Source organism: Scyliorhinus torazame, chromosome 4, assembly GCF_047496885.1.
Source record: "Scyliorhinus torazame isolate Kashiwa2021f chromosome 4, sScyTor2.1, whole genome shotgun sequence".
NCBI lineage: Eukaryota > Metazoa > Chordata > Chondrichthyes > Carcharhiniformes > Scyliorhinidae > Scyliorhinus > Scyliorhinus torazame.
In genome coordinates this window covers 266,647,278-266,668,850 of record NC_092710.1, presented here as the reverse complement: position 1 = coordinate 266,668,850, position 21,573 = coordinate 266,647,278, and the positions used below count along the sequence as shown (strand labels likewise).

The following is a 21,573-nucleotide window of genomic DNA, read 5'->3' as shown; positions in this document are numbered from 1 at the left end:
CTTAGCTCTGTCTTACTTGCTGCTTATGCTGTTTGACACGCAAGCAGTTGTAGTTTCATCAGGATGGTGGTGTTGTAGCTTCACCAGGTTGACACCACATTTTCCAGTATGTCTGATGCTGCTCCTGGCATGCCCTCCTGCACTCTTCATTGAACCAGGGTTGATCCCCTGGTTTGGTGATAATGGTAGAGTGGGGGATATGCCGGGCCATGAGGTTACATATTGTGGCTGAGTACAATTCTGCTGATGGCCCACACTACCTCATGGATGCCCATACTTGTGTTGTTAGGTATGATTAGCAGGATGGTAACATGAAGACTGGTATCCTCAATGTGAAGATGGGACTTCATCTCCACAAGAACTTTGCGGTGGTCACTCCTACCGATACTGTCATGGACAGATGCATCTGTGGCAGGTAGATTGGTGAGAATGAAGTTTAGTATGTTGTTCCTTCACCATCTTTTGCAGACCACGTCTAGCAGTTATGTCCTTTAGGACCCGGCCAGCTCGGTCTGTGGTGGTGCTACCAAGCCACTCCTGGTGATGGGCATTCAAGTCCCCAACCCAGAATATATTCTGTTCTCTTGCCACCCTCGGTGCTTGTACTAACTCATCAGCAGGAGGTTTCCTTGCCCATGATTAACCTGAAGCCATGAGACTTCATGTGGTCCAGAGTTGATGTTGAGGACTCCCAGGTGAACTCCCTCACAACTGTAAAGCATTGTACCACCACCTCTGCTGGGTCTGTCCTGCCAATGGACATATCCAGAAATGGTGATAGTGCTGTCTGGGACATTGTCTGTAAGGTATGACTCTGTGAGTATGACTATGTCAGGCTGTTGCTTGACTCGTTTGCGAGACAGCTCTGAAACCTTTGGCACATGCCCCCAGATGTTAGTGAGGAGGAGTTTGCAGGGTTATCATAGCATCATAGAATTTACAGTGCAGAAGGAGGCCATTCGGCCCATCGAGTGCACCGGCTCTTGGCAAGAGCACCCTACTTAAACCCATGCCTCCACCCTAACCCAGTAACCCCACCTAACTTTTTTGGACACTAAGGGCAATATTAGCATGGCCAATCCACCTAACCTGCACATCTTTGGACTGTGGGAGGAAACTGGAACACCCGGAGGAAACCCACGCAGACACGGGGAGAACGTGCAGACTCCGCACAGACACTGACCCAAGCTGGGAATCGAACCTGGGACCCTGGAGCTGTGAAGCAACTCTGCTAGCCACTGTGCTACCATTTACCGTTGTTTCTGGTGCCTCGGTCAATGCCAGGTGGTCCATTCGGTTTCATTCCTTTTTATTAACTTTGTACCGGTTCAATACAACTGAGTGGCTTGCTGAGCCATTTCACAGGGCCTTTAAGAGTTGACCACATTGCTGTGGATCTGGAATCACATGTAGGCCAGACCTGGTGAGGATGGCAGATTTCCTTCCCTAACGGACTGAATCTAAGAATGTCCTACGTGTTAATTTTAATCTGTCTTGCGGCGATCTTAAATTTTCCTGTATAGTTTCACCTTCCGTCTGAATCCTGGAATAAAGCTCTTAAATTAATAATACAACTACTCGCTACCCTCGTCTACTGTATAATGTTAACTGGCCTTGTTAGCTCTTTTATTGCCTTTAGCAGAACTCACTACCTATCCAATTTCTCCAGCAAATTTGTTTCTTTCCACCCCAACTCTGTATTTCTGCATTAACAAATTTAAAGTTAAGTATGTGAGTCATGAATGAAAGAAGCCTGTGTAATTACTTTTTTTTATTATTATGTCAGTTTCAGGAAAAATTTGTAGAAAGAGAAAGAAAAGTTGAAGAGTTGCTGAAGAAGCTGCACGAAATACAAGTCCAGGTAATTGCTGCACGTTATTGCCCCACTGGTTCAGTTCTGACCTACGAATTATCACAGTTTGTGTTTCCCATTTTAAATACAAGGAAAAATTGCATAAGACAAAAATTAGCTACCTCTTATCAACGTCTGTGATTTTAGACCATTTCCTTTTTTTCCAGTTTGTTGCAGCAAGTGCGCTTCTTAGTTTTCCTGCCTCTCAGCCTACTGTTTACATTCAGAATTCAAATGCATTTTGGATTTTATTTTTCCCTTGTGCATAGTACTTGGGCAGGCCTGCATGAATTGCCCTGAACCCCATAACCCAGTAACCCCACCCAACATGAAGGGCAATTTTGGGCACGAAGGGCAATTTATCATGGCCAATCCACCTAACCTGCACATCTTTGGACTGTGGGAGGAAACCGGAGCACCCGGAGGAAACCCACGCACACACGGGGAGGATATGCAGACTCCGCACGGACAGTGACTCAAGCCGGAATCGAACCTGGGACCCTGGAGCTGTGAAGCAATTGTGCTATCCACAATGCTACTGTGCTGCCCATATATGTATGTGTGTGTATATATGTTTGTGTATATATGTGTGTATGTGTGAGTGTATATATGTGTGTGTGTATGTATATATTGGATAAAAGCAAATTACTGTGGATGCTGGAATCTCTTGTGGAATTCTCTTTGGTATGTATGTGTAGATATATAGGATATATATATAATACACATATATGTGTGCATATATATGTATATTTTATTTATATGTATATTATAGCGTGTGACTTTGTGGTGCCAGTGTTCCCATAATATTGGCTCTCTTGGCAGGAGAGGTTTCTCGATAGTGAGTTGCTGTTCAGGTTTTATGCCCTGTAAACAGAATTGGTCGTCATAAACTGTGCTGAATTGTTGATGGTTAAACTAATAGCCAACGGGTGGGGAAATATCAAATAAATATTTGGTTTTGCACAAAGTATCAAAAGGTAAAAGCTCTTCTTGTACAGTTAACAACCATGGTAAACAAACAAAGTTAGTTGCGATATCTAGCTAAAAGCAAAGGCTTTCACAAATAAAAGGAAAAGTGTGAGAGTTATTAAAAATCCCCAAAGAGGTACTTGAGGTGTAAGGAAGGGCGATGATATCAAAGGTAATAGCAAAAGTTTTTTCAGTGTATTGAAATAATCTACAATTTAGAGAGTGGGTAAGTAGGATAAGTGGGACACGGGTTCAAGCTAGTGAAAATCCAAGTTTAGAACTGATGACGAGACGCGTAAAGAATGATCAATGTATGAAAATAAACGTTTAGATAGAGCATTCAAGAAAAAGCCCACTAATCATTTTAAGAAGCACTTGGATAGTGTGATGACGGGGAAGGGATCTGTGTTTCCTGGTTCGGTGAACTAAGACTTTCCTCATCCACATTTGTCTGACTAGAATGGGAGCGAAAAAAGGAAAAAATATAGACTTCTGTTAGAAACGGGTGGATTTCATTTAATTGACTCTGGGTATGAGTCTACATAGATTACATAGAACATACAGTGCAGAAGGAGGCCATTCGGCCCATCGAGTCTGCACCGACCCACATTAATCCCTCACTTCCACCCAATAACCCCTCCCAACCCTTATGGACACTACGGGTAATTTAGCATGGCCAATCCACCTAACCTGCACGTCTTTGGACTGTGGGAGGAAACCGGAGCACCCGGAGGAAACCCACGCGGACACGGGGAGAACGTGCAAACTCCGCACAGACAGTGACCCAGCGGGGAATCGAACCTGGGACCCTGGCGCTGTGAAGCCACAGTGCTAATCACTTGTGCTACCGTGCTGCCCAGTCTGGTGGATGTGGCCCCTGCTGCTAGCTACGCTTTTAGACACAGGTGAAATAAACATTCTGTAGGCAGTAGAGTCATAAATTGGACCTGTGGAATAGTGTCTTCGTTCTGTTTCTTTTCCCAGAACTCCACTCTGTCGAATGAAAACACTCAGCTGAAGAAGAATATATCAGCGCTTATAAAAACCGCTCGTCTGGAGATTGTCCGCAAGGATGAAGAAATTAATCGGCTGAACAGAAGGTAATATAGTCAAGACGTTGAGATCAAATTGAAATAAAACACTATATGTGTGCTTAGAGATGCTTGAAGTATTAATTTTAAAACGCTACAACATGGTGGAGTCACCCAAAAATTTCACAGAGCAGTGGATTACCTAGAGGAATGAAAGGCAGGTGGACCTGAAGAGGGGGAGGGGGGTTGTAGCCAATGAATAACGTTTGAACTGTAGTCACTCAAAAGAGAAAAACATTTTGTAGTCCAAGCTGCAGTGAGGTAAATGACCAATTTGTTTTAGTAACCTTAGCTGAAGATATGGAGCAGGACACGGTTCCCCTGCTCTTTGAATGGGGCCTGGTGGAACCATCTGAGATCTAGGACACCTTTAGTCCTTCTAAATTGGAGATGAGGGTGTTACCACTGAGCCAGGCTTACAATTAAAAGGCAGACTCTATTTCCATTAAAGATTGAGGAAACTATCTCCTCACTTATTTTACAATTGTTTAAGGGTTTTACATATTGAGTAGGGAGATTCAATCGTCAGGCTTTACACAAATGTTTGTTGGAACATTTAATGCTTTGTCACAGAAAATGATCGAAACAGAGTTTATTCCCTCTACCTCGGCCAGCTTATTGCATAGGAAGCATAATGTGTTTCTAAACTTCAGATAATGTTGAAATGATGCAATCACTGCCTTTCTATTGTTTATATATATCAGTAATGTGGAGCATTTCCTCGGGGGAAACAAATAGTTTTTCTCTTCTTTTTTTTTTCAGGCAGTCAATGAATTGGATTGGAAATCCAGGACTTTGTCGTTATAATCAGAACCACCATCCCCCTGGGTCATTCAATGTTCCAACTACGCCACAGACTGATCAAAGATATCCCAGTCAGAATCCTCCATGTCCGCCCAGAACTGCAAATATTGAACACCGCCAGCTACCTACTCATTTAAACGAAGTAGGAAATTGTCTGCAAGGTGGACCAGTTAGAGGTGCAAGTAAACCTTTGGAACCAAAGCGACCATGCAATTTACAAAAATCTCTTTCCAAACCCCATCCAGTCCCGTGCAGAGAGTCCTCTAGTAAGCCTGCCCCACAGTCAGATAAAGGACCACCACCCCATCGACAAAACGCAATGTTGGATAAAACCAGGCTTTTGCCTTGTGAGGAGAGGAGAAGAATGGAGAAAATAAATGTTGAGCACTTGGGTAGGAATGGAAATGCTGAAAAGGTGAACGGTTCTGCCACTGAGCTACCAAACCCCCTGAATAAAAGCAAAGAACCCAGCATTCCAGAAAAGATGGATAAAGTTGAACAAACCCCTCGAAGCGCAAGGCCGCATTCTGAAGTGAGAGGCTCAGTTCGGCTCACCCCAGAAAAAAATGACAAGGTCAGGCATCGTTTTACCCAGGGCGCACTTGTCACTTGTGCAAAAGACAGTCCGGAGATAAGAGACCAGAAGCGACACAAGGAGAAAGATGCCAGAAGAAGTGACCCCCGGGGGAGGGAGCTTAAAGTGGACACGGCGAGAGGCCAGAGAGGTCATCGAGAAGTTGGCAAAGATAAGCAAAGAGATGACAAGCCGAGAGGTCAAGAAACCGAAAAGGAAAGAGAGCCAGAGAGAAGATGTACTGACAAAACAAGAGAGCATTCCAAAATGACAAGCCCGGTGAGTCCTCGCAAGAGCTCCCAGCGGAACACGTGCGCGGCAGTGGAGCACACAGCTGGAGAAAGAAGAGAGCGGAAAATTGAGAGCAAGAAATTGGGGAAGGAGAGAATCATTGAGGATAGCAAAGACCGAAGAAGTAAACAGTCGAACGGGAAAGTGCACGATGATGTGACCCCCAAGGACAGTGCCAAACAGAGCAGTAAAAATTACGACAGAAGCCTAAAACAAAATGAAAGTAAGCCAGAGGAAAAGGGTAAATCTGAACACAAAGCTCAAAGAGACCACAACATTAGCAAACGTTCTTCAAGGGATCACGGGGACTGTGCTAAAAGAGAGAGGAAGCATCAAGGTGAAAAAGAAAAAACTAGGTTATCTGAAAGTAATGAAAAGATGCCGGCAAGAAATTGCACGGATCAAGCGCAGAAAAGAGTAGAAGAATCCGCACGTGGTAATAGCACAGCTAACGTTCAAACTCCAGCACACAAACAGAATTCATTAAAAGACACTGATCCCAAACTGCAGTTCATGGAAACATTGCAGCTTACAGTTTCCCCTGTGAAAAAGCTATCTACTGTCCTATGTGAAGTGGATGATGGAATGCAGTCAAGCCAGCTACCCCATGAGGATGAGGTGGTGAGATTTTCTGAGCAAGAAGCCTCTGCATCTGAGGAGGCTAACTTAAACTTGGGGAGAATTTCTAACAAATCTGACGAAACACGAGCAATGGACACACACTGCATATCCCCTGAGTCACCAGTGGGGGGATCTGAGACTCGTGTTGCTCCGGGTGTTCAGGAACCCGCAGAAATTGAACCGGTGCTATCTGCCCAGCGACAAGGGGTTGAAAAGGGGGAAAGCTTTCAAGTTACATTAGTGGAAGACGCTCCACCCCAGCCTATGGAATGTGACCGCAGTGCAGATGACTCAGAACTGTTAGCTCCGATCGTTGTAGAGACCATGGGTACCGTGGAAGTCATCAGTGAAGCAACTTCTGAAATGGCTGAATGTTCGATGCCACTTGTGGAAATTGATAGCATTAATATTGAAGAACATGCAGAATTTGTGGGAAGTTATGCAGAAGTCGGCAATGAACCTGTTAGTGAAGTGAATGGAAAACCTTCAGAGCCTGCGGAAGTTGGCTGTATTACCATTGGTTTAGAGAATGGGAGTTCAGATTGTCCAGTCAAACTTAGTAGTACAGTCAAAAATGAGACGGTTGTCTCGCCGAATGCTGATGGGAAGTGTGAAGATCCGGGGCAATCTGTGGATGTCAGTGCAGCAACTGTTGGGAATTTGGAACCAGATTTCACTGGCTGTGAGCTGCAGCAGCCAAATAGAAGTGTGGTAGATTCTTCAGTAACTGTCAACAAAACACCTGTTAAAAATGTTTGTATACCTGATGACCAGGAAGAAAACTCCATTCAAAGCATTGACTTCACCTATATAGGGTGCATACCGGAACCAATCAGTCCATTAACCAGTCCTTTACGTCCTGTTAGACCCTCAACATTGGAGAGCTCATGTACACAAGCAGAGAGGGATGTTGCCCACAAAGGTAAAGATAATTTTTATGTGCATATAATTGTTGGAAGAATTTCTTCCTTCCACATGTAATTGAAGGTTGACAGTATGGATGTGAAAATATTTTAACAAAACGCTTATCAGTGCACACAGGTTTTCAAGAAAACTGTTGGAGGTTTACACCGATAACAATCCTTTCAGTATTTCTGTAAAGGAAGTGAAAATTGCCAAAATTCTGTAAAATATTTGCAAGCAGTCATTTGGTAGTACAGAACTTGTGTGGCTGTAAGAGAGACATTTCTTATTGCAACTTTTTGTCTTGCGTTTATAAGGACATTTTTTAAGAATACAAACCCATGGGGGACAACAAATATATCCTATATGAGAAGAGACTGATTGGTTGGCAAGTGCACTTGGGTAGAGATGTTGCTGTGGAGCATGCACCTGTTGATGGTGACTGACAGTTAACTGCTAAACTGTTTTTGAAATTTAAACTAGACAGCTTGACTTGCTTTGAGGAATGATTCAGCAAATGGCTGTCACTTATTTTGTTTAGTTGAAACGGGCGCAATGTGTGTGCATGTTCTCTCTGTTTGAAAAGAACAAGGCCCTGTGTATTAACATATGTAGCTTCCAGTGCACGCAAATGAGCTGCAGTGTGAGCCGACTGACTATCTTATGTTGCTGTCAACAAAATTCTTAAAACACTGAAGATTATTCAACAAATATTGTCCAATCGCGGAATCACATATTGCACCTCCTGAGTATAGACAAAGATGCGGGGTATTGTTTTAAAAGATTTATGAATTGTAAGTTCTGTCTCACTTTCATTTTTTGCATGTTTGTCCATCATTCAGATTCCGCAACGCAAATCCAAGGTGGTTCTCCGAGGAACTGCACTCTAGAGTTGAATAAAGAAAATCGGGAGCCATTGTTCAAGGATGGAGAAAAAACATTGGGAATTTCGGTAGAGTGCTCTTTTTCAGATGAAATAGAAGAAGGAGAAATTATAAGTGAAGAGGAATGTGTGCCTGAAGATCAGAAACCAGTGAGCACCATTCAGATGGAGAAAGAGGGCACCAACAAAGAGGAGGGTAGTCCAGGTAAAAGCACACCAAAAAAAGAAACCAGCCTGGTAAAGCCTGATGTGTCTACTCTAAACTGTTCCTCCGAGGCCTTAATCAAGATAAAGGGTGGTAAAAAGCGAAGGAAGTCGGAAGGTGTGTCTTCAGGTCAAAATGCTGATAGATTGAGATTGTTGTCATCCACGAGTTCCACTGAAAGAAATCAGATTAAGTCCTCGGTCTCTAATTTGATGGGAGCCTTAATGATCACTCGCAAGGGTATCAGAAAAAAGTACATGAAGCTTCATAAGCAGTTTGAAATTCGCAGATTTCAACGAATTGTTGAGGTTGCCTCTGCAGACTTTATCTCTGTTGTTAAAAGGTCTAATTTTCCAAAGTCCAGGCAGCCATTAAAGACCTCAATCTGTGCAGTAATTGAGAACATTCTCTCGCAGGCCAAGTGCAATGGGATTGTACAGAGTATTGTCTTGCAGCAAGCCCCAAACATGAAAGAAAGATTGTGGATGTTTGTGGAAAAGCAATTTGATTGCATGTTCGACAAAGTACGTGAGATGTTCATCTCTTGTGAGAGTATAAGTCTAGAATTGGCCTTGGAAGAGGAAAGGAAAAATGAGAGTATAATCAAAAAAAGGAAGAAAAATAAAGTGGTTAAACAGCTCGAGAACAAAGTTGATGAAATATTGCCAAAGCTAAAGAAGTCCCTCTCTTCTTCAGAACCATCTTTGACAAATAATTTATCTGACAAAAAGAACTCTAGCAAAAATAAGCAAGCCAGTAATGAACCCAAAAGGAAATTAACTAAAGGATTGGACAAATGTTCAAAAAAGGGTGTAGAGTTTTCAGCCTTGGATATCTCCAAAGAAAATGCTCGCACAAAAGTCAAAAATGCGCTGTCTGTAACTCCGGTGAATTCAAGTGTTTCAAGTGACCCACCGATAACTTCTGTAAAAGATAGCCACGATAAGACTGAACTTGGCATTCTGACTGAACAACAGGCCTCCACTCTCACGTTTAACCTGGTGAGTGATGCTCAGATGGGCGAGATATTCAAATGTTTGTTACAGGGCTCGGATCTTCTGGAGCAAGGGATTTCAACGTTGGAATGTAACTCGTGGCCCATCCCAGAAAAGGTGCGACCTGACATCGCAACACAGCTCTTGGGTAATGATTCCACCTCCGAGAAATCTCTACCGGTGTCCCAAGTGGATACAGTTTCCTGGCCTGCTGTTACACCAAACAAACACACAGTTGGGCTAAGGCCACCACTGGATCTGGATATTCTAGATGAAAGCTGCATGTTGGAAATTCCTGATAAGGTGATGCAAACCAAAGATTCTGTTATCAGTCCACCTGAAGATTCGAATAGCCAGAAGATAATTGAAAGCAGTTCAGTTCTGCAAATGCGTTCTTCTATTTCCTCTATTCTGATAGAGGATCTGGCAGTTTCCCTTACAGTCCCCTCACCTCTTAAATCAGATGGGCAGATAAGCTTCTTAACGTCTCAGAATGCAGAACCGTTGCGTGATGGAGTGAGTGAGGCAATTTTGACTGCACACTACAGTGAAAGTGCCCTCCTTGATGAAGAGGATGCTTCAGAGCAGGACATTCACTTGGCGTTAGATTCAGACAATTCAAGCAGCCAGTCGAGCAATTCTTCAGCCTGGAACCAGCAGATTGCAGCCTCTGCGTTTCAGTATCAGCACCATCCGCCGATGCAGGCAGTCGTAATGGAAAAATCGAACGATCATTTCATTGTCAAGATAAGATGCAGGCCAACCTCTGCTAAAGCTGCTCTGCAAAGTTCACCTTCTGTAGTAGCATCCGAGCTGAGATCAAGCAATGACCCCAGTATGGAGACCACTGATGAGATTCGGGAAGCCTGCAGCAATATGGATATAGTGCTTGATCAGGATCATGTAATGACAGAATCGTTACCTAATCAATCCTTAATTGTAGAACATCTGGCAGATGTCAGCAAAAACATGGAAGAGTCGGGAATAGACGTGGCTGTGAAACTACCTCATTCGGAGGAAGATCTACCATCAATGGAAAATCATGTCAATGTGGAGCCCTCACTTGAAATTCCCGGTGACAACGCTGAGAGAGTTGTGGTGTCGGCCGCACCAACCTGTACAGCAACTGTTTCAGAAGATGGCAGTGCTTCAGGCAACAGGAAGAGGAAGAATAACGTGAAACTGGATTCCACCGTGAAAAGAGCGCGCAAGGAGAATAAGCTTTTGAAAAGTAATAATAGGAAAGATAAAGAAACCAAAGTTAAAAGAAGCTCCTCATCGGCAAAGAAAACGCTCAGTAGCAAAACAGTGGTTACGCCAAAGAAAGCAATGGACAATTCTTCTCCGTTGACAGCCAAGTCATCACCAAACAGTCTCCCCGCTAAAAATGTAATCAAAAAGAATGGTGAAGTTGTGGTTACGTGGACCAGGTAGGAACACAGTTTGTCAGTTTACCGACTTTAAATGTTTGCTCATCAGGTGCATGAAGTAGGTTCATGGCATGTCTTGGATGTAATTGCAAATGTTTAATATTCGAATTGTCTTGCAGTTGCACATGAGGTGCACATTTTTAAAAATGCGGAACCCAATGAATGGACACAGTCCATGCTACCGAATAGGCCAGTGTTGAAGGGACTGGTAGAGGTAATGTCACTCTTTACGAGCCTCTCATCTGAGAGTTTTCATGCTCCCTTGACCTCAGTCCTTCTAAACTCCATTGCTGGACATGTCATCTGAGCAGTTTCTCAATGGTTCTCTATCCTCAAACAGTGCCTCGTTGCCTTTCAAAACTGCAGTCTAGCTCATGTTAGGCTTTGCCAAGTTGGAGCTTGAACCTGTGGATTGTAGGAGGGAGGGTAGATTTTTGACCCTGGGATTGTTGCACATTAACAAGTCTCGATTTCAACATAAGTGAGGACATTGAAGGAGGAAAGAGCATGTAGGATGGCATAGAATAAAGGAAGAAAGTTCAAAAGTGGCATTGTGTTGAGAGAACACAAGAGGCCTAAAGAAGAAGGAATGATTGTTCATCAGCTGAGTTTTTCTCTTGTGTATTAGAAAGTTATGAGGGAGGCACAAAGCACCGCCTCTCGATATTGGGACAGTCTTTCAGGTTTTATGTAGACTTCAATTTTCGAGGTGAGGAAGGAGAGAAATGTTCTGCATGACATGGAAACGGGAGTGGTATATTTTCAAAACTAGCTTGGTCAAACCTGGCATAAATTGGTTAACTTATGATGTATATTTTCCGTCTCTAAAATTGTCCACATATTAGTACAGGTATATTTTCCTGTGTCAAGTCATAATAATCATAATAATCGCTTATTGTCACAAGTAGGCTTCAACGAAGTTACTGTGAAAAACCCCTAGTTGCCACATTCCGGCGCCTGTTCAGGGAGGCCGGTACGGGAACTGAACCCCCGCTGCTGGTCTTGTTCTGCATTACAAGCCAGCTGTTTAGCCTACTGTGCTAAACCAGCCCCGGAGAAGATCAATAATGTAGAAGATGGCAGTGATATAAAGTGCAACCCAGGCTCCCTTTGTAGGTAGCCTACAATTTCTGACAGTGCCTTTTAAAGCAGATTTTTAAAATATCTGTTTGCGGGCTGTGGGCGTCACATGTAGGGCCAGCGGTTATTGCCTTTAAGATGGGGTTCTTGAACCACTGCAGTCTGTGTAGTGTCGGTACACCACAGTGCTGTTCGGGAGAGAGCCCCAAGTTTTTGATCCAGCGACAGTAAAGGAATGATATGGTTCCAAGGCAGGTTAATGACTTGGGAGGGGAATTTGAAGGCAGTGGTCTTCTTTTTACTTCAATGTTTTATTCAGGCATTTTCATAAAAAATAAACCAAAGCAGAAGAAAATTTGTGCAACATTATAAATAACCAACACCCACTGCCCACTCCCCACCATCACCCCTTTCTCCCATCCTGCTTTCCCCATTTTAACCCCCTCAGTGAACCCCTCAACCGACCCCCTCAGGACAAACTTGACCATCTCCAGCCTCAGTAATACTGCCAGGTCATTCACCCTGCTTTCGGAGGCTCCAAGTCCCTCCGTCCCAGCAAGATCCATCTGGAGTGTCCCTGGACTCCACCCCAAATTTTGCTACCTCTAGACTTAAGGCCACCTTCACCCCCAGCACCTCGGATATTACGTCATCAAATCCCTGCCAGAACGCCTTTGGCTTCGGACATGCCCAGAACATATGGACGTGATTCACAGGCCTCCTGGCGCACCGCCCACATCTATCCAATGGCAGGTGGAGTTTAATTTGGATAAACGTGAGGTGATACATGAAGTCGATCACCTCTTCTGGCTTGCCAAAATAATACTCACGCTTCTGGAAAGTGACCCAGAGGCGGGCTGGGTACAGCATTCCAAACTTCACCCCCTTATTAAAGAGGGCAGAATTGACCCGGCCCTGCTCTTCGCCAGTTCTGCTCCCAGGTCCCGGTACACCCGCAGCTCATTCCCTTCCCAGGTGCACTTCCTCATCTGCCTCGCCCATCAGAGGATCTCTTAATCCAGAAAGCGGGGCAGCTGCACCACCATTGCCCTTGGCGGCTCGCCCGCTTGCAGCTTCATCAGCGCCCTGTGTGCTTGGTCGACCTTCAGGGGACGGTCAAAGGCCCCATCCCCCGTCAACTGTTCCAACATTTTGGTCACATACAAGCCAGCCTCCGCATCTTCAATGACTTCGAGCATCCCTACTATTCTCAAACCCTGTCTTCTGGAGCGATTCTCCAGATCCTCCACCTTCTCCTTCAGCCTCTTTTGGGTCTCCCGCATCACCCCCACCTCGGTCACCAATGAAACCAACTGCTCCTTGTGCTCCCCCACTGCCTCCTCCACTTTCTGGATCACCCGATCCTGGAACTCCAGCCTCGACTCTCTCGATCCCGATTTAATTGGTTTCACCGCATTGGCCAGGCCTTCCAGGGCCTCCTTTACTGGCTGAACTTTGCGTTCAGAAACTCCACTCACCGCACAAACAGCCCCCTTGCCCTCCGCCATCTTATTCTGTGACGCACCACAAAACCTCTTCTGTTCCAGCAGCTCTTTTCTTCTTGCCTCACTCCTAGATTGTGGATCCATCCACCAGCCACAACAGAGAAGAACACCTTCCTCAGGCACTCCTTCACCTCTTGCCATCAAAATATTTGCCTTTCGGGCAGGGAAAAGACCAAGAAATTCTGCCTTGAGCGGGAGCCACCGAATGTGTGACTGCTCACTCCATGGCCGCCACCGGAAGTCCAGTCGTGGCATTCTTCCGCACCTGCTGGTCTGGTCGGGATTTGTAACGTGTTGCCGCAGGAGCCTCAGCCAGTTGTTGCGGTGCATCTTGTATATGGTACACACTGCTGCCTTTGTGCATCGGTAACAGTGGGGGCTGAATGTCCAATGAGGTGGATGGGGTGCCGATCAAGTGGGTTGCCATGTCTTGGATGTTGTTGAGCTTCTTTGAGTGTTTGAACTGCAGTCGCCCAGGCCGGTGGGAGGTATATCGTCGCACTCCTTACTCGTACCTTGTAGGTGGTGAGTGATTCGGGAGGTGAGTTACTCATCGCAGAATTCCCAACCTCTGACCTGCTCTTGTAGCCACAGTATTTATATGGCTGGTTCAGTTCAGTTTCTGGCCAGTGGTAAGAATGCAGAATGTTGATAGTGGGGGATTCAGTGATGGTAGCGACATCGAATCTCAGGGACAGATGGTTAGATTCTCTATTATTAAAGCAAATTACTGCAGATGTTGGAATTGGAAAAATGAAAATGCTGCAACAATCTCAGCATGTCTGACAGCATCTGTGGAGTGAGAACGGAGCTAACGTTTTAAGTCTGGGTGACTCTTTGTGAAGGCTAGATTCCCCCTGGCCTGGCACTTGCGTGGTGTGACTGTCACCATGCTGTATTTGCTGTGTGGTAGTTTTGAAGGATGCAAGCATATCAATTTTGCTGGATTGTCACCAGCCTCCGATAATCACATGATCATACTCTCTTCTGCGTTCTTTAGCTCTAAGCCACTACAATTGCTTGATTCCACTATTACCCAGCCAAGCATAGCTGGAGGATTTCCAGCAGGCGTTCCCGTTCTCAACCTTTACATACCGTTGTTTCATCCCACCACCTGTCAGTAGTTCAATGTTTAAAAACTAAAAATGACTTTTAAAAACTATTTGCTGGTGTTCTGTAGGTAGTTTCGTGGTTAAAATAAATAGTATTCAAATGTTTTTTTTTCAAGTGTCTGATCCTCGTGTCAAAAGAACCAGTTTAATTTGAAGAGCCTCCTCGGACCCCCACAAACATGCAGTTTGTGCAAACTTGCAGTGCTGATCAATTTGGTCTGTGTGGAGTTGATCTGTGCCTTCATGAATAACCTCAGCCAGTACGGGAATTGAACCCACGCTGTTGGCATAGCTGTGCGTCATGAACCAGCCATCCAGCCAACTGAGCTAACCAACTTTTATCTTTCCATCTGATTGCTTAAGATAATATGCAGATGAGTGCTCTGTCCACTCAGGCCACAGGTGGCCTTGTTTCCCTCTACACCTTTATCACTCGCATTTTCAGCGCCTTGCAGTGTAAAATGTTGTGCGGTTAAGCAAGCAAAGGGCATGTTACCTAGTGGCAGATGGCGCCCATTGTCCTGACACAACAAATATATGGCCCAGTAACATTCCTGTTGTCCATGGCTACCACCTGACCTACTGAGCGATCCCAACATTTTCACTTATCGTACTACATTGCTGAGGATGGATCATTTGGTTGTGACAGATTTTGCTTTTTATCTTTGCCTTGTTCACATTGCTTTGGATCATCCTGTATAATCTCTTTTTGCTCTTTTGTAACAGGGAGAATGATCGAATAATATTGATGGGTTGCCAGCAGAAGGGAGCAAATGAAGAAACCTTTGATTGCTTAGCTGGAAAACTGCACAGGTCCCCACGTCAGGTAAACACGGTACCTGTGAAATGAAACACTGGTATAATGTTTTGGTGCTGGACTCTGGGCTAGATTAGTATTGATGGGAGATTACATTCAAAAGAACACTTAAACGCATGTCTTTTGGAAGAAAATCGTTTCAATAAATATTCTAAATTTGTTCTCCACAACGATCAATAAAATAAGAAACCAATTAACAAATCATGACCAAGAGATGGGCGTTTGGGGGAATGTCAGCTTCTCTTCGGTTCCATGATAATCTGGTTTACTTTCCCCTCTAAACAAGCCCCCTCATCTACCACTCAACATGCCTTGCAGGTAACCATTACCCTGAAAATCATTCCCCGGCATTAGTTTCCCTCACTCTTCCCTCGTAGCTTTGTCCCTAGCAGAACCTTAGCCAAGAAGTGAGAACTGTATTTTTTAAGAAAGTAAATTAACATGAGGTTCTGAAAGGAGAAGCTTGTTAATTTGTGTAAACTAATTTCCCATGCTCTGAACGTGACATTAACTTTTTTTTAAATGAATTTATAGTACCTAATTATTTTTTCCAATTGAGGGGCAATTTTTAGCGTACCCAATCCACCTAACCTGCACATTGTGTTGTGGGGGTTGAACACACGCAGACACAGGGAGAATGTACAAACTCCACGCAGACAGTGACCCAGGGTCGGGATCGAACCCGGGTTCTCGGCGCTGTAGGAATCGGTGCTAATCCCTGCGCTACTGTGCCACCCCCTGAACTTAGTATTTACAGCTTAGAAATGGGTCATGCAGCTCTGGGCCTATGATGTTTATGTTCCACACAAGCCTTCTCCCATTCAACTTCTCGTAATCCTAGTAGCCTTACCTTCTGTTCGTTTTGCGCTCGGGTACCTATCTAGCTTCCCTAAATGCATCAATGCTACTGTTATGGGCCAGGGTTTAGAGAACACCAAAATATATCATGGAGTTCACCTGACCTACAACCGTTTATAGATTTTGGTTGAGGAGCACAAGGGCCTACCTTTCAGGTGTTATAACGATAGAGGCCTTAAGCACTTTATATCAAAAATCGAAGTTTATTCTACAAATTTAGTTAACATTTTATAAACATGCACAATAAGCATTTTTATCAACTACAAACATACATCCCCCACACAGCCACAGTACTCTATATTTAACCCTTAATAACATCCCTTTTACTGATTCACTCAAGTAACAACACGCATAAATCAGACAATCCCTTTATTCACAAAACAGTAGGTTTGAATTCTTTACAGGAAACAGGTATCACTTTTAAATTATCAAGTGATCTGGACATCTTCTAACATATAGAGAGAGAGGAAGACCAAAATAAACCTCCTTTGTCTGACTGCAGCTCCCAGCTCAAAACAAAAGTAAAAGCCCGGACCTCAGCCCAGCTCCACCCACAATGACATCACTGAAGCTATTTGATAAACACACATTTCTTAAAGGGACATTCCCATGACACTACCCTTAGGAGTTAATAAGCTCCGTTTTCTAACCAATCCCCAGGTTTCACCCATTTTTCTTTTGGATTTATTAGTAACCATCCTTTTTATTAACCAGACCTCCACCCCCAACAAGTGGAAACATCTTCTCTGTATCCCTCCACCACCTCTCACTTCCTTCAATGTTGCTAAATTATTAGACTGCTTACCTGACCTCCAGTATCAGATGAGCAGAAATTTCCTCCAATTAAATATTGGGAAGACTGAAGCCATTGTCTCTGATCTCAGCTCCTCACTTTGTTTCCTATCTACTGACTCCATCCCTCTGCCTGTCCAGTGGTTGTATATTAAACCCGTCTCCTGGTGACCATAGTGTCACATTTGACCCAGAAGTTCGCCATCGACTGCATGTTGGCACCATCGGTAAGATTGCCTTTTTCCATCTCCGTAACATCGCCCAACTTCACTCCTGTCTCAGCACATTGCTGTTGGCACCCGCATTTTTGCCTTTGTTACCTCTAGACTTGACTGTTCCATTACACTCCTCTGCTCTACCACATTCTACCCTCTCTGTAGTGAGGTAATCCAAAACTCTGCTGCCTGTTTCTTAGCTTGCACCGCGTCCTGTTCACCTCTCACCCCTGTGCTCCACGACCTACATTGACTCCCAGACAAGCAACATCATATATGATTTGTAAAATTCTTATCCTTGTTTTTGAAACCCTCCATGGCCATGTCCTCCCCCATCTCTGTAATACCCTCCAGCCTCTCGACCCTGTGAGATATCTGCTGCTCTATTTCTGGACTTCTGAGCATCCTGATTTTAATCACTCCACTGTTGGCCTTGCCTTTTGTTGCCTAGACCCTAGGTTCTGGAATATCCTCCCTAAACCTCTCCACTTCACTTTCTTCCTTTTAAAGCCTTCTTTAAAACAATTGATAGGAAAGTAAGTTGTGAAAAGGGCATGAGGAGCTTGCAGAGCGACATGGGTTAACTGAGTAGGCAAGGATTTGGCAGAGGGAGTATAATGTGGGAAAATGTGACTTATCCACTTCGATCGGAAGAAAAGAAAACCAACATTTTATTTAAATTGCGAGAGATTGCAGAACTCCCTCAGTGTCCTGGTACATGAATCACAGAAAAAACAGGATGCAGATACAGGAATTGATCAAGGTAGGCAAATGGGATGTTGATGTTTATTGCAAGAGGAATGGAATATAAAAGCAGGGGTATTTTGCTGCAGGGCATTGGTGAACTGTACAATTTTGGTCACCTTACTTGTGAAAGGATACAAATGCATGGGAAGCTGTTCAGCGAAGGTTCACTCATCTGATAACTAGGATGGGGATTGGTAATCGTATGATGAAAAATTGGTCTTGTATCCATTGACGTTTAGAAGAAGAAGTGATGAGCTTATTGAAGCATAAAACCCTGTGGGAACTTGACAAGGTAGATGCTGAAAGAATGCTTCCACTTGTGGAAGAGACCAGATCTGGGGGGGAGCAGTTTAAAAATAAGGTGTCTTTAATTTAAGACTGAGATAAGACTGAATTTTTTCTCTGCGGGTTTTGAGTCTTTGGAAGGAACTCTCTTCTCCAGAGAGCAGAGGAGACAGTCATTGAATATTTTTAAGGCAGAGATAGGTAGATTCTAGGATGACAAGGACATCAAAGGGTATAGGAGGTAGGTGGAATCTGAAGTTGAGGCCACATTCAGATCAGCCATGATCTTGTTGAATGGTGGAGAAAGTTTGAGGGGCCGAATGGTCTACTCCTGCTCCCAATACCCATTGACCAAGCTGTTGGTCATTTGATCTCATGGCTGGAATTTTCCGGCCCTCGGGGTACAGGATGGCAGGTGATTTTATGGGGAAAATCTCCTGCAGGTCTTCTGAATTATGGAGCAGTTTGATAAGGCAGACAACAACTTAATTATAAACTATCTGAAATATAAGTTTCCGAGCACCTTGAACATAATAAAATGCCCCCAAGGCCCTTCACAGGAGTATTATGAAACAAAATATGGCACCGAGCAAAGATGTAATTCAGATATATTTTCTTTCCAGATTTCAGAACGGTTCCATCGTTTGATGAAATTATTCAAAAAGTCAGAAAACATAAACTGAAAGCTTGTGCATCATAGATGATTATGTCCGTCCTGCCGAAAACAAGCATCCAAGCAATTTCAGAGAAGCAATTTCAGAGAAGAAATATTAAGTACAGAAATGGCTCACAAGTAACCCACACCGTTTAAATCCAGTGTTTTTTCTTCCTTTTTTAAATCTAAATGTTTTTTCAGTGATCACATCTCTGAAGCGTCTGACAATATGTAGGCAATACTTTGCTTTGGAATGGTATGCGCATACATGAAGAACCTTGCACCTATTTCAATCACCTTAGCCCTTCGCCATGCGTAATCTTGGAAATTGTCACACCTGACCGGCAATTATAGCTTTGCAGCAAGCCCAATGAGAGACACTTTAAATGTCGCGATATGTTTCAATTTGACAGCGTCAATGAAAGTGGTTTGTCTCTGAGGTAAATTTGGATACAGGTACCTACATTATTCTTACTGTTTTCCCCCCTACATTTGTATACATTACTGACATTCGACTGCCTGTCTCAATGTATTCACTGAGGTGTGCTGTCAGATTCATCTCGGTCTGTAAAGTATAAAATATGTATTTGTACATAAATCTATCCGTGCAATTTATATTTTTGTGAATATCTTTTGAAGCAGGTTTGAAAACCTTTTTGAAGCTATCTGCATTCACGCCTGTTTTTATAGAACTGTTAAATACAATGTTGTAAATTTGTTAATATTATAAATACAGGTTTTTGAAATTTACATAAGTGTGTTAAGTATGTTTCAAACTGTGAAGATTTATTATTGTAATTTATTTTTGCTAGGTTTCAATGTGAGAAGTAAAAGTTGCTTTTTATTTTTTTGTTTCTTTTTGTATCATGCCCAGAAAAAGTGTGTAATGCTTGATTATGATGCAAGTGCAGTTTTAGCAGTTTAGTCGGCTTGAATTCCTTAATAATTGCAGCTTTTTATATTTGCACCTTTTTTGCTGGAACAGGAAATACAGATTTGGCATTTCTGATATTTTCTACTTCCAAAAAATCGGTCTAACGCCATTAGATTGAGGAGCAGACTCTTCAGGTGTTGTTCAGTGTTACAGATGGTCAGAATTTATTTTGACCTCATAATTACACGGATGCCCCAGATCAAGTGAATCAAAATTAAGAATTGAGATATTTAGGAGGAGTGGAAAACTGGGAAACTTCAAATCCCTGGATCACAGCTGACACTAGTTGGTGTGCGAGTGGTGCTTTAAGATAAAAAAAAAAAACAAATAGTCACATGTTTCACTTGAGCATAAAGTGATTGCAGGATCTCTGGATGATACATTCTTAATGAGCTGTTCACTTATGCAAAAAGCCTACCAGTTTATTGCAATTGGTAATTCAATATTACTGGAAGCAGTGAATGCCGTACAATGGGACTATGGTTAAAATGAATGCGTGGTGGCTACAGAATGCTGAAATCTCAAATGCTAATGAAACATTCTTGGTAAACCATATCATGACTACCCAAGGTTCATGCGAGACAAATGTGTTCTGCGTAGCATCACCTCGAGCACAGCTATGCAGTCTGCCTTGATTCCTTGGGTAGGTAGTGCTGCAGCTCACTACCTGCTTGGCCCTTGCAGCATTCTTCAGTCACATCAATGAAGAAATGACACTACTTGAACTAATTTTGCTCCGTGGGCGTTTCGACCTTTGAACCATCTATCAATTTCTTCCTCAAGGGATAACCTCTTTATTTTCCAGTTAACTCTGCGTTGCTCCCTTTCCCAAGAAGTTACGTGTTGCTTTCTGATTTTACTTTGCCAGTAAGATCTCTCAGAACCATTAATCCCAAATTAAAGTTTTCTCCCAATTTACATAGTTGTAAAACAACATTGAGATGTGGCTGCCATGTTGGTTCCTGCCTGGTTTACAGAGAAGAAAAGATTCACCAATGGATTTAGTTTAAATGGTCCCGGGATGGAGGTTAGGATGCTGCAATTGGCTGCAGTGCCTCTGACCTAAAAGGGACCCCATGCTTTCCATTCTAGCTTATTATCTGGTAACCACTGCTAGAAAGTGCATGTGTGAGACCATCGGGTGAGTACTAGGGAGGGAGGGCTTTAGCCTAGTATCTTGCCAGTGCCTCGAGTGCAGGAAATTGGAAGGGATTGGAATAGAAGATTTGTTGCTATTAAATGTTTAGTTTTGTTTTTAAAGTGCCCATTACCATTAAAGACCACTGTTCAGATTTTTAATTGAAGAAATTTGCACCAAATATGAGTACCATATTAAAAATAATTGATCAGCAATAAGGGCCACAACATCTATCTGGGAAGAAACCAGACATAATTTTCTGCCGGTCTGTTTCCAGCCAACTGTTTTGTTAAAAAGCCCACTGAAAATAAGTCAGAGGGTGTGCAGAGTGATGGGAGCTTTCAGCTGTGTCTAGTTCAATTAAGATAGGTGGAGTGAGGGCTGCAATTTTGTAGACCTGACAGAACCTACATCACCTATATCACCTGCACAAAGAGATAGCCCAGTCAATTATTGGCAGGAATCTTTTTTCCTGCATTTTGCCAATGTTTGTCAATCTGCTTTTTCAGATATTAAATGTTCATTTTTAGACCTATGCTGCTATAACTCTAAATCCAAACAGCATTCTTGAGTTTGGTCTGTTTAGTGTCTTGATTATTCATTGTTCTTTTGTCCATTCCACAATTTGTATGTGGCCTCTGCTAATGCTGCAACTCGTGTCCATTTGTAGTACTATGGACTGCTCAGACTAGCTGCACCATATGAAGTAGTGTTCACAGGTATACGGCATGATTCTACTCCTGCACAGTTTAAATTAATAAGACCTTGATGATTTTCACTTTGTAACTTATTTTTTTAATAAAACCTTTGAAGTGTA

The 21,573-nt window shown here is 43.3% G+C and overlaps 1 protein-coding gene across 3 annotated transcripts in view; it reads left to right on the top strand.

Annotated features, from left to right (window-relative positions):
- The window catches only part of casp8ap2 (caspase 8 associated protein 2), a 68,219-nt gene extending 46,646 nt beyond the window's left edge, over positions 1 to 21,573 (top strand). For all 3 annotated transcript variants that reach the window (XM_072499760.1, XM_072499759.1, XM_072499761.1), the window contains 6 exons: positions 1,787 to 1,861; positions 3,806 to 3,921; positions 4,675 to 7,124; positions 7,948 to 10,618; positions 15,042 to 15,141; positions 18,653 to 21,573. In XM_072499760.1, coding sequence (XP_072355861.1) covers positions 1,787 to 1,861; positions 3,806 to 3,921; positions 4,675 to 7,124; positions 7,948 to 10,618; positions 15,042 to 15,141; positions 18,653 to 18,712 — 5,472 coding nt within the window. In that variant the 3' untranslated portion in view covers positions 18,713 to 21,573. The remainder of the gene's footprint in view (positions 1 to 1,786; positions 1,862 to 3,805; positions 3,922 to 4,674; positions 7,125 to 7,947; positions 10,619 to 15,041; positions 15,142 to 18,652) is intronic.